This window comes from Oncorhynchus keta, chromosome 10 (assembly GCF_023373465.1).
Source record: "Oncorhynchus keta strain PuntledgeMale-10-30-2019 chromosome 10, Oket_V2, whole genome shotgun sequence".
NCBI lineage: Eukaryota > Metazoa > Chordata > Actinopteri > Salmoniformes > Salmonidae > Oncorhynchus > Oncorhynchus keta.
Window position 1 is genome coordinate 64395573 of NC_068430.1, and position 11638 is coordinate 64407210.

At 41.7% G+C, this 11638-nt stretch overlaps 1 protein-coding gene across 1 annotated transcript; it reads left to right on the plus strand.

The window, feature by feature from the left end:
- Nucleotides 1–1542: 1542 nt before the first annotated feature.
- Nucleotides 1543–10353, plus strand: LOC118389198 (E3 SUMO-protein ligase CBX4-like). Its single transcript, XM_035779020.2, has 5 exons — nucleotides 1543–1872; nucleotides 2057–2100; nucleotides 3115–3180; nucleotides 5244–5310; nucleotides 6036–10353. The coding sequence occupies exons 1-5, from the start codon at nucleotides 1804–1806 to the stop codon at nucleotides 7488–7490; spliced, it is 1701 nt and encodes a 566-aa protein (XP_035634913.2). The 5' UTR covers nucleotides 1543–1803; the 3' UTR covers nucleotides 7491–10353.
- The last annotated feature ends 1285 nt before the right edge of the window (nucleotides 10354–11638 follow it).

An 11638-nucleotide genomic window follows, 5' to 3' on the forward strand; every position in this document is an offset into this window, starting at 1 on the left:
ATAAGGAAAGGAAGTCGTGCCTGTCTGCAATAGGCTGAACATTGCCGCCTGCATGAACTGTTCTCCTTTAACCCTTGCGCTGCTGAATTTTATTTACGTTTAAAATGATACTCGACGCTTGCGCCTTTATACCGAAAACATATAACGAAATAAATAACAATATAGACAAATACCAATAATTTTACAATGTGTAGGCTTATACAATATAACGGATCATTTGATAAGCCAAATATACGTTCGTGTGTGTGTGTGCGCGCGTGTGTGTGTGTGTACAACCGTGCGTGTGCGACGACTATAGCGCACTTGTCAACATGTCCAATCTGTTTTCGTGTTTCAAAGAGACAGCGGGCATAAGAGACACACGAACCACCACCAGCGGCAGTAACTGTGCAGTTGTAAGGTGCAAAAAAAACAAACGCACATTGGCTTTTCTATGTGCCAGAGGTAGGCCCATGCGTCTCTCGCCCAAGTGATAACGCAGCGGCTGGTGCCCGTCAGAGTCGGATGGCAGAAATAAACACGGTGGAAGAAATGCCAACGGGGTTTAAGACCAACTGATGTGACCTACATATCTCTGACACAACCACGGGCCTTTGATGTGCAGAGAAAATTCACTCGATGCCCCGTACCGCGACACTGGCGCTCGGTAATGGTTTTACATATGACCTTGTATTAATGGAAAGGGTAGATATTTATAGAAAATGCCTACCAGCACGACACATCCTTGCTCATCCATTGGGTATGTTAGCCAAGTCACCAAAGCGAATAGGAAAGCTCACGTTTATGGATTTTCTTTCAAAGATCCCAGTGTGAAGTCTTTGGAAAACAATCATAAATAACATGGGAAACCCATATTACAGTTATCAGAATCATATGAGGGTGATGATGGTTATTATTATTAGAATGTATAAATTAGATTGGGGAGTGATTAGTACGATCTTCTATACCTGATTTAGCTGGTACAGACTGTTTCAGTGTGCATAATGTTTGTTTTCTACCGGGGTTAAATGCTCAAGGTACCATTTATTGATCGGTATCATTCAGTGGTGGGCTACATAGGTGCCTACCAGATCCTTAATGAACTGTTACATATATTTATTTTTGGAGTGGGATACCAAAGTTGTATTTCAGTAGGCCTATTGATGATGAGTCACTCACACAATGACATTCACTTAATTTATCCAATCGGTCTCAGCCTTTAATTAAGGAAACCAGGGCTGTGTCCTTTAGAAATATCTGGCATACACTTGTAACAATTGTGAAAACGTTAATGAATACATTAACAAATAGGCTACATTCATTAAAATCGGTCGAAGGAAATGGGCATGGAGCATAGGCAATGGCAGCCTTGATTCCTTTTTTCATGATTTGCATGACATGGCGTAAAAGGCAATACTTGCGGAAAAGGCTAATGTTCAGTCACAATTCCCAATTTGACATATCATAACACATTACTATACTTTTCATAGCACCCTCTTGCAGTTCCATTTCACCCTACACATCCATGGGATAAAAGCATGAAACTGCCCCAGCCCCCAAAAGCGCCTCCTCCTCCTGACGTCACATCAATGGCTCTTTGCATGAACTGTTTTCTGCAACCCCTTCTCGTGTGCAAAGCAAAGCAAAACGTATCGCACTGCCGCTGCCAACGAATTCCGACTAGAGTGAGAGGGAAAGAGAGGGAAGATCGGAGCGAAGGGAAATATCTCGTATCAATTTGAACGACGGAAAAACAGCACAAAAGCGGGCAGGGGTGACATTTTCTACAGCCATTGGAAGAGAAACCTTCCCCTTGCATCGAAAATGGAGCTACCCGCCGCGGGAGAGCACGTCTTTGCGGTGGAGAGCATCGAGAAGAAGCGGAATCGCAAGGTTTGAAATCACTTCAAATATATGATTGCTCAATGTCCACAAACAGGGTTATTTGGTATCGCTATGCAATATATTGCGTAATTGATGGAAGTAAATTATGTTGTTGTTGTGTTTTTGCAGATAGACAATGTCAAAGACCCGCTTATAATCAAATTAACCAATATGTTCTCTCATCTCCGTATAGGGGAGGATGGAATACCTAGTCAAGTGGCGAGGATGGTCTCCAAAGTAAGTTAGCTTTGAAAATACTATAGCCTACTTTAGTACTGCCTAGTAATGCAAATTAATATTTCAAGTTTTCAAGTGTGTGTGTGTGTGTGTGTGTGTGTGGCGCGTGCGTCTTTGCGCGCGTTGAAGTGAATGTTTGATTCGATCGATGGCGCTTAGGATGCCATCACTAATTTATGTGTTGAGCGAAAATTAAGGCAACGTGGGGTAACTATCCCCCCCTCAAGAACATTTTCTAGTAATTAACTCTTAAAAGCTCAAATCTAGGTATCTTATTTAAATTAAATACATATAATAATGAAGCAAAATGGCATTGCACATCTCACTATTAATATCCTCACTATGATGAGGTTTTGATGTAAGGTTCCTCTTTTTATTTGCACACCAAATCATGTCCAAACCATCCTACAATATAAAGAAAATGACTGTAACTCAATGAAGTTATTTGTAGATGATTTGGACTTGCAATATGATTGTATATATACAATATGATTGTATAATTGTAGATCTATAAAAAGCTTATAGATCTAACGTAATTTGAATATATATATATATATATATATATGGGGGGGGGCAGTTAGCCCGGGGGGCTTGTTACCCCACATTACCCTAATCACCCTCATGATTCCCATAGAGTAACCGTTTTGCTTGTGTTGACTTTGTGAAGTATACTTCTTAGCAATTATTAACACTTTATAATGACCTATTTCCAGAGTATAGGCTATACTTTGCTCTTACTTTATTACACATTTATCAATAATATGCATAATGTTTATGTTTTGATATAGGCCTATTTGGTCAAGACTGACTGCTAACTGTTAACAGCTAACCTGATTACAGAAGTTGCCTAGCTACTTTACAACGGATTCTGTCAGCAACCAAGCAGATGACGGCCAAATTTGATATATGGTTGTAGTTTGGTTGATAGAAGGCGACCTCTGTTGATATTAATGTCTCTCTCTCTCGCTCTCTCTGTCTCTCGCCCTCTCTCTGTCCTACTTTCTGTCTTAATAGATATAACACGTGGGAACCAGAAGAAAACATTCTCGACCCGCGACTGCTTGACGCTTTCCAGAACAGGTGAGTTTGACAGACTCGATGTGACAAGCCGACCTTGTGTAGTCAATGGGGGTGGGGGGCGCTGCTCTGTGCGTGTGTCTGTGCGTGTGTCTGTGCATGTGCGCGCATAGCGCACCACTTCTATCCCGTGGTGTGCGTAAAATGTGCCCTAATTGAATTACATTTTCCTATGGCAAAACTTTTCATACCCCTAAAAAGACATGATGCAATCACAAGTTTTTTTAATATATATATATATTTTTTTATATAAATCTCAGTAGGCCTAGAATAGCAGTAGGCCTACACAGTGACCACACAAATCGGATTGAAAACATTTTGGAAAGATTGCGTATGACTTACAATTTCGTGGTCGACCATATTGGACAATGAATTGTCCCTATGTGATATTCTTAGGCCTGTAATAATAGATTGATTGATTTTAGTTTGCCCATACCACAATAGGCTATCATCTTTCACAGGCTACATGCTTATGCAGACACCAGGGCCAAATATTCCTTGACTGCATGCTTTGTCTTGTCCCCCATCCCTGCTTCATCTCACCATGTATTGAATGAGGAAGGCACTGGGAACAACATTAGACAAAAGTCGCCCTAGGCTTCTAATAATAGGCGATATTCCTGAAACAACCGTAGAAGCATCCGCTTGAAAACGCAGTTGTGCCTTTTCAAGATGACTTGTTTGCTGGACAGGCATTACTGTTAACCGGTAATTGCTAAACCTCCCGTGGGGGTTTCCTGGACGTGAACACACAACTACAACTGCACTATGGCGCAAAAACCATGCAGTGACTCGGCCTGTCGTTGGGGTTTGCTGTCAATCTCTCCCACCGTGTGTGCACACCAGCTTTTAAAAGAGATGGGTCACTCAGTAGGGAAAATGTAGACGGAGGGCGGTGTCTGTTTTCGCCATTATCTCTGTCTCTGAACGGGGGGAGTTTTTATTGTAGCTAATTACGTGACTCTCCAGGGGGCCTCACCGGGCAGAGTACCAGGCTATGAAAATATACTGAGTCGCCACAGTAATTAGATGTGCTCAAGGAGGAAGGGGGGGGGTGGGTTGACATCAGTACTCATTGGGTATTGAATTACTGCTATTGAGAAAGCATGGAAAACAGTGGGCTATAGGGAAAGTATCCTACCCACCAGTTACATGGTCTATAGATGTGTAGTTCATTCAGGCCCTGAATCTATTCCATCCTTATATGGATTGAATGTTGAACTGGAAAACTATTAATTCCATGTGGAAATAATTTTTGGAATAATGCCGATTTAGTCAGGCCTAAACCATACATTATTTTTGGAGTAATGCCGATTTAGTCAGGCCTAAGCCATACATTATTTTTGGAGTAATGCCGATTTAGTCAGGCCTAAACCATACATTCCTTTTGGAGTAATGCCGATTTAGTCAGGCCTAAACCATACATTCTTTTTGGAGTAATGCCGATTTAGTCAGGCCTAAGCCATACATTATTTTTGGAGTAATGCCGATTTAGTCAGGCCTAAACCATACATTCCTTTTGGAGTAATGCCGATTTAGTCAGGCCTAAACCATACATTATTTGACATGAGAAGGACTTTGATATGCAGCAACACTTGGTAAACAAGTAATAAGGATATATGGCTGTAGACGCTACACTACATTAAGTATGATATTTGTAATTCATGTCTCGTGGGTTCAGTTAGAGGATCTAGTGGTAAACATGGGGATATGACAGGGGTATTCCACTGATGTTTCATGTCACCAATTAGGATTCAATGGTGCATGGGATTTTCCCATAAATTACTGCACTGCATTACTGTATTTCATTATTGTTAGTACATCATCCTTGCATAAGCAATGAAAGTACTTTATTGTGTGTAGTCCCCTTTTGTAGTTAAAGTACTGTATTCTGACCTAAATACAGTTTCAATTACAGCGGGGGCAAATCCCACAAATCAGGCCCCTTCCAATTAGATTTGAAATCCCCCCGCTGCCTAACTCTGTTACATTATGTTGTTAACTACTAAAGAATGTATTATTGTGGATGGTTTGAGTGACATGGTGGTGTTTTCTGTCTTACACAGGGAGAGATACGAGCAGCTTATGGGATATCGCAAAAGAGGGCCAAAGCCAAAGCACCTGATCGGCCAGGTGAGTCTTCACATATTTTGGAGAGTTGACAATTAACTCCTTGATTACTATACATTTGATCAAATAAATGTTACTATTAATGTTACTATAAGAGATTGAGTACATTTTTGCCATCCAACACTAAGACCAACACATTCTTTAATTGACACGGGCTTTCTAAGAATTCTAAGTCCTTTATAAGACTACAGAATAGGTGTTAAAATCTGAATGACTGTCATATAGATTAGGGGCACATGCTGTTGATAGGATAGGGATAGACTGGGTAGATTAAGTCTCCAAAATGTCTTCAATCTTAAAGCAATGACTGAAAAGTACATCTAGACATCAATCACAAATCGAAAGAGCAAAAGGAACCCCCTCTAGGTAGTGTTTGTTCCTCTCAGGGCGGTGTTGGTGGTAACACATAGGAGGAAGTCAGTGATGGGGCACAAAGCAGTCTATGGCATTCCTCAGAGCTGAGGTCAGAGCGGCTAGAGGAGCCACTCTGAAATGTAACTCTGATGGCCAGGAGGGTGGGAGGGCTGACAAAATATGTATGAAAGGCCCTCACAGAACTAAACACAAGTTTCGAACTAAACACAAGTTTAGGGCTCAGGACTCACTCAAAGGTCATCTAGAGGGCACCATTTGATGATGGCATTTTTCTAACCTTCATTACAGAGAGAAAGTCAGTCAGATGTCAACAAGTTGATCTATCAGTTAACTAACAGCTATGTTTTTCTCAGGTCCCGTCCTTTGCCCGGAGATCCAGCGTCCTCTCAGGCCTTCAGGAGACCACCCTGGACGAGGAAAACCGGCAGAAAGTGGACCCCATCCAGACCCAGCAGTACCAGCTGAACAGCAAGAAGCACCACCAGTACCAGCCCCTGCTGGCCAAGGAGAGGGAGGCCGAGCAGCAGGCCAACGGAAAGAAGAAGCTCTACTACCAGCTCAACAGCAAGAAACATCACCACTACCAGCCTGACCCCAAGATGTATGACAGCACCCAGTGCATGAAGCCCAGGGAGGCCACCAAAGCTCCAGAACTGCCCACCAACCACAGCTGGAACCTGCCTCCCGCGCTGCAGCAGAAGTGGGTCCGGGACAAGGACTCTGGCTGCCTGAGCAAAGTCAAGGATATCACCATGGAGCTAAAGAAGCTTCCGGCTCACCTCAACGACCACAGTGGCGAATCGGAGCAGAGCAAGGCCACGGCCAAAGAGGACGCACCGCTGTTGAAGGCCAACGATGTCAGCGACAGCAAGCTGAAGATTGTCAAGAACAAAAACAAGAATGGACGCATCGTCATTGTCATGAGCAAGTACATGGAGAACGGCATGCAGGCGGCGAGGATTAAAAACGGAGATGTGGAAACCCTTGACAAGCCGCAGCCGGACAATGATGATGATGATGCTGCAGAAAATCAACTTGAAAAGATGAGGCTCGTCCAGAAACTGGGTCTCACCAACGGATTTGCGAAAGACTGCAACAAAGACGTTAAGTTACACGCCCTCAACTCAGGATCTAACGGATCTAACGTATTTAAGTGTCCTGCTGAGAAGGTCGACTCACCCAAAATGGAGCTTAGTGCGACAGAGCAGCCCCTGAGGCTGACCACCAAACCTAACCTTGCCCCTTGGCCCTTTGAGATGGGGGTTCATAGAAGGACTCAGCCAGTAAACGGCTCTTCTCCAGCCTTCAAACGTCACCTTTCAGAGGCAGACAAGGGCGAGGACCGGGGTGGCTGTAAACGGTTTCTAAACTCCCGGAGTATCAGTGCACCCTGCACTGTGTCCTCACCACCTCAGAGCAACTCCATCGACCAAAATGGCCACCATAGCCACAATGGCCACCAGGACTATGACTTCCTGGAGTCTAACCAGGACGAGCCCATGGACCTCAGCTATGTGAGGTCCAAACGGGAGGCTCCAGTTCCCACAGAGACACAGGTGGCTCCTTCTGCCGAGGAGGAGAAGACTGCCGAACAGACAAAACCACCATTGGCTATCACAACAGAACAGACAAAACCGCCATTGGCTATCACAACAGAACAGACAAAACCGCCATTGGCTATCACAACAGAACATACTGTGGAGGAGGAGCCTTTTCCTTCATTCAAGCCTTTCCTTGGGAATATAGTCATCACGGATATTACAACAAACTGTCTCACAGTGACATTTAAGGAATACGTTACAGTGTAACGAAGCTGACAAAAGACAATCTGAGGACCAGGGATTAACAGCAACTGTGTGTATTTGTACAAATGTGTGTTGGAACATATTGGTATTTTCAGATGTTTGAATGTAAATAAGAGCCCTTACAGTTTGCATTTAGTGGGGTTGAGATTCATTTTGTTTCGGGTTCCTAACCCTTCTATAATTTGTATGTACGTAGCTTTGGCTATCATTCTCTAAATGAGCCCCAGAGTTGTTGTCATACTTGATGATGTAAGCTTCTAATTGAGTTACAAACTACTTTAGTATATGCTATTTGACACATGGTATCAGGGCTCAGTGAAAAAGCACTTACTCTTGTAAATAATTATTTACTTTTTATAAAGGCTTTATATCCGTTTTGCTTTACAGTCTTTGTTTAAGGTCTATATATTGAGAAAGAAAAAGTCTATATATTGATTAGCGGTAAATGACACTCTCTTTCAGTTTATTTGCCTGTGTGTGGTGTTTGTGCACGCAAGTGAATACGTTTGTGTGTCTGTGAGTACATGTGTAGTGAGGTTGCAAAATGATGGGCCGTGTGTGCGCATGTGCAGTACCATTCAAAATTTGGACACAACTACTCATTCAAGGGTTTTTCTTTATTTTAACTATTTTCTTCATTGTAGGGTAATAGTGAAGACATCAACACTATGAAATAGCACATATGGAATCATGTAATAACCAAAAAGTGTTTTAGATTTTAGATTATTCAAAGTAGCCACCCTTTGCCTTGATGACAGCTTTGCACACTTATGGCATTCTCTCAACCAGCTTCATGAGGAATGATTTTCCAACATTCTTGAAGGAATTCCCACATATGCTGAGCTTTTCTTTGACTCTGGGGTTCAACTCATCCCAACCCATCTCAATTGGGTTGAGGTCTGGTGATTGTGGAGGCCAGATCATCTGATGCATCCTGGAGGTGTGTTTTTGGGTCATTGTCCTGTTCAAAAGCAAATGATAGTTCCACTAAGCGCAAACCAGATGGGATGGCATATCGCTGCAAAATGCTGTGGTAGCCATACTGGTTAAGTGTGCCTTGAATTCTAAATAATTATCTGACAGTGTCACCGGCAAAGCACCATCACACCTCCTCCTCCATGCTTCACATTGGGAAACACACATGCGGAGATCATCCGTTCACCTACTCTGCGTCTCATGAGAGCTAGTTTCATCATAGTGCTTGATGGTTTTTGCGACTGCACTTGAAGAAACTTTCAAAGTTTCTGCATTGACTGAGCTCCTTGTCTTAAAGTAACGATGGACTGTCATTTCGCTTTGCTTATTTGAGCTATTCTTGCCATAATATGGACTTGGTCTTTTACCAAATAGGGCTATCTTCTGTAAACCAACCCTACCTTGTCACAACACAATTGATTGTCTCAAACGCATTAAGAAGGAAAGAAGTTCCACAAATGAACTTTTAACAAGGCACACCTGTTAATTGAAATGCATTCCAGGTGACTACCTCATGAAGCTTGTTGAGAGACTGCCAAGAGTGTGCAAAGCTGTCATCAAGGCAAATGGTGGCTACTCTGAAGAATCTCAAATATAAAATATATATTTGTTTAACACTTTTTTGATTACTACATGATTCCATGTGTGTTATTTCATCGTTTTGATGACTTCACTATTATTCTACAATGTAAAAAATATAAATAAATAAATCAAATCAAATAAAGAAAAACCCTGGAATAAGTAGGTGTGTCCAAGCTTTTGACTGGTACTGTATGTGTGTGTGTGTGTGTTTGCAAGATGGACATATTCAAACAAGGAAGATAGAAGTCCATTGCTTGGACAGATCGTGCCATGTGAGACGACAGGGAGAGCCAAACAAACAGGGCCTCCCGGGTCAAACTGCACAAGTCAATGAAGGACCTTAGAGTTAACATGTACTTTGCACTGTTGTAGGCTGGCTGAGGGGGGTGAATGGCTGCTGCGAAAGGGATGGCCTTAGCCTCTTATCTGAGGTTAACGTTTAGGAAGATAGATATTACTGGTTTCAATTATTGTAAATATGTGAAATACCCACTAATATCATTCATTCCCTGTAGTGCTGTAACAATGTGGGATTTTAGATATCAATTCAAGTCCCATTGGCCTAGTTCTTTCTTCAAGATCCATAACATGGATATGATTAATTTAAAAAAGAATGCTATGTTTATAATTGATCCTATTTATTGTAGCTATTCAACATGAATGAGAAACATGAAGCGAAGTTGGAAATGATCTATATAGTATTAACTTTAGAAGGTCTTGTAGGCCAACTAACAATCACTTTAAAAGGTCTTGCACATCAACTAACAATCACATTGAAACGTTGTTGTATTGATGAATTCACCTGCATGTCATATTCAGAATGTAAACTATGGGTGAGTAAATCAACATTACAGTTAACCCAGGTGGTCTTTACTGTTCAATGCATTTAAGGAAATGTCCGGATATTCTTTTATTCACGCCGTTTTCTTCACTCTCCGGTATGACTAGACGTACAGAAGTAATTATGAGCGATGTTCTCATAGCCTACACTCTAATGCTAATGCTTTTGATAGGCCATTGGCCTTTTGTGGGCGTGTACCACTGTTAGTGTTTCAATGGCATTCAGTGTTTTCATTTCAAGGGCAAGGTATATGGTAACCTAGGCTTGTCTGTAGCCTATTCTGGTACCATCAAAAAACATGAGTTCATGGGGCCTTCTCAATGTTCTGTTTGAAACCCCTTTGAGCACATGGTTCTTCAAATATGCATTGTAACTGCTTTAAGAGGGACTTTGTTGTTTATGTGAGCAGACTACACTGAAATGGCTTCTTCTGATGTGTTTTGCAAGAATAAAATTGTAAGAAAGTTATGGGCCGAATCTCTTCTTTTTGGGCTATGTGACTATGCATGATCAGATGTTAAGGTGATACAGATCTACATTGTTTCGAGGTTGTCTTCGGGTGAGCAAAAGACGATGAACTGCGGTCTTGCAACACAATCTTGTAGAAACCGCATGACTTGCTTCTCGCACTGGAGGTTAAAATAGATGCAGTACTAACCTCGCTTCCTGGCCTGCTGCAGGGCTGGCCCTAGCCTTTTGGTAACCCTAAGCAAAATTTTGTTGGGCCTCCCCACCTTGCGGGCAAAACATTTCAGTGGCCTAATGCCATATCTTATTCCAATGTAATATGATGAGTGAGAGTGACTAACCAGTGGTTTAAAGTACTTAAATAAAAATACTTGAAAGTACTACTTTAGTACTTCATACATTCATATAGAAAATGATACTTTTTACTTCATACATTTTCCAGGACACCCAAAAGTACTTGTTACATTTTGAATGCATAGCAGGACAGGAAAATCGTCAAATTCATACACTTATCAAGGGAACATCCCTACTACTGCCTCTGATCTGACGGACTCACTAAACACATGCTTTGTTTGGAGTGTGGCCCTGGCTATCCGTAAATTAAAATAAACAAGAAAATTATGCCGTCTGATTTGCTTAATATAATTAATATGACACTAAAGTATATTATTAGCAATTACATGTATGTTTGATACTTAAGTATGTTTCAAACTAAATACTTTAAAACTTTTACTCAAGTAATATTTTACTGAGTGACTTTTGCTTTTACTTCAATAATTTTCTATTAAGGTATCTTTACTTTTACTCAAGTATGACAATTGGGTACTTTTTCCACCACTGTCAATAACTATATTAATGGGGCCTCCTGGAGGTCAGGTCCCCTGGGCACGTGCCCTGCGTGCCTGGTCAGTAATTCAACCATGGTTACTACAAGTTTAGATATGGCTAGACTAATTCACCAAACAAACAAAACATTGGGGAGGTATGGGGGGTGTTGCTTATGCCTAGGGCCGCCCCTGCCTGCTGAATTGAGATTCTTTCTTGATGCACAAAGGTTAGCAGCAGGCTAGAGAACTCTGTAGACATATGTGTTGGTCACACTCATTATACAATAGTGCTTTAAGTTGTGTCAAAGGTGTTGGGGCAAATGCATATAGGCCTAAGGTCAATCACAATCACAGTAAACTAACTTCATGCTCTTTTACAATAAGCTCTCCTAGTTTCAGATGACATCTCCTCCATGGTCAGTTTAAAGTATATACACTGCCGACTCAAAAGTTTGGGG

What these genes read in the sequence shown, in the direction of transcription:
- LOC118389198 (XM_035779020.2), top strand. Translation starts at nt 1,804, where the DNA reads ATGGAGCTACCCGCCGCGGGAGAGCACGTCTTTGCGGTGGAGAGCATC. An exon ending in CTTGACGCTTTCCAGAACAG is followed by an intron (nt 3,181 to 5,243) that starts GTGAGTTTGACA and finishes TGTCTTACACAG; the next exon opens with GGAGAGATACGAGCAGCTTA. An exon ending in CAAAGCACCTGATCGGCCAG is followed by an intron (nt 5,311 to 6,035) that starts GTGAGTCTTCAC and finishes TGTTTTTCTCAG; the next exon opens with GTCCCGTCCTTTGCCCGGAG.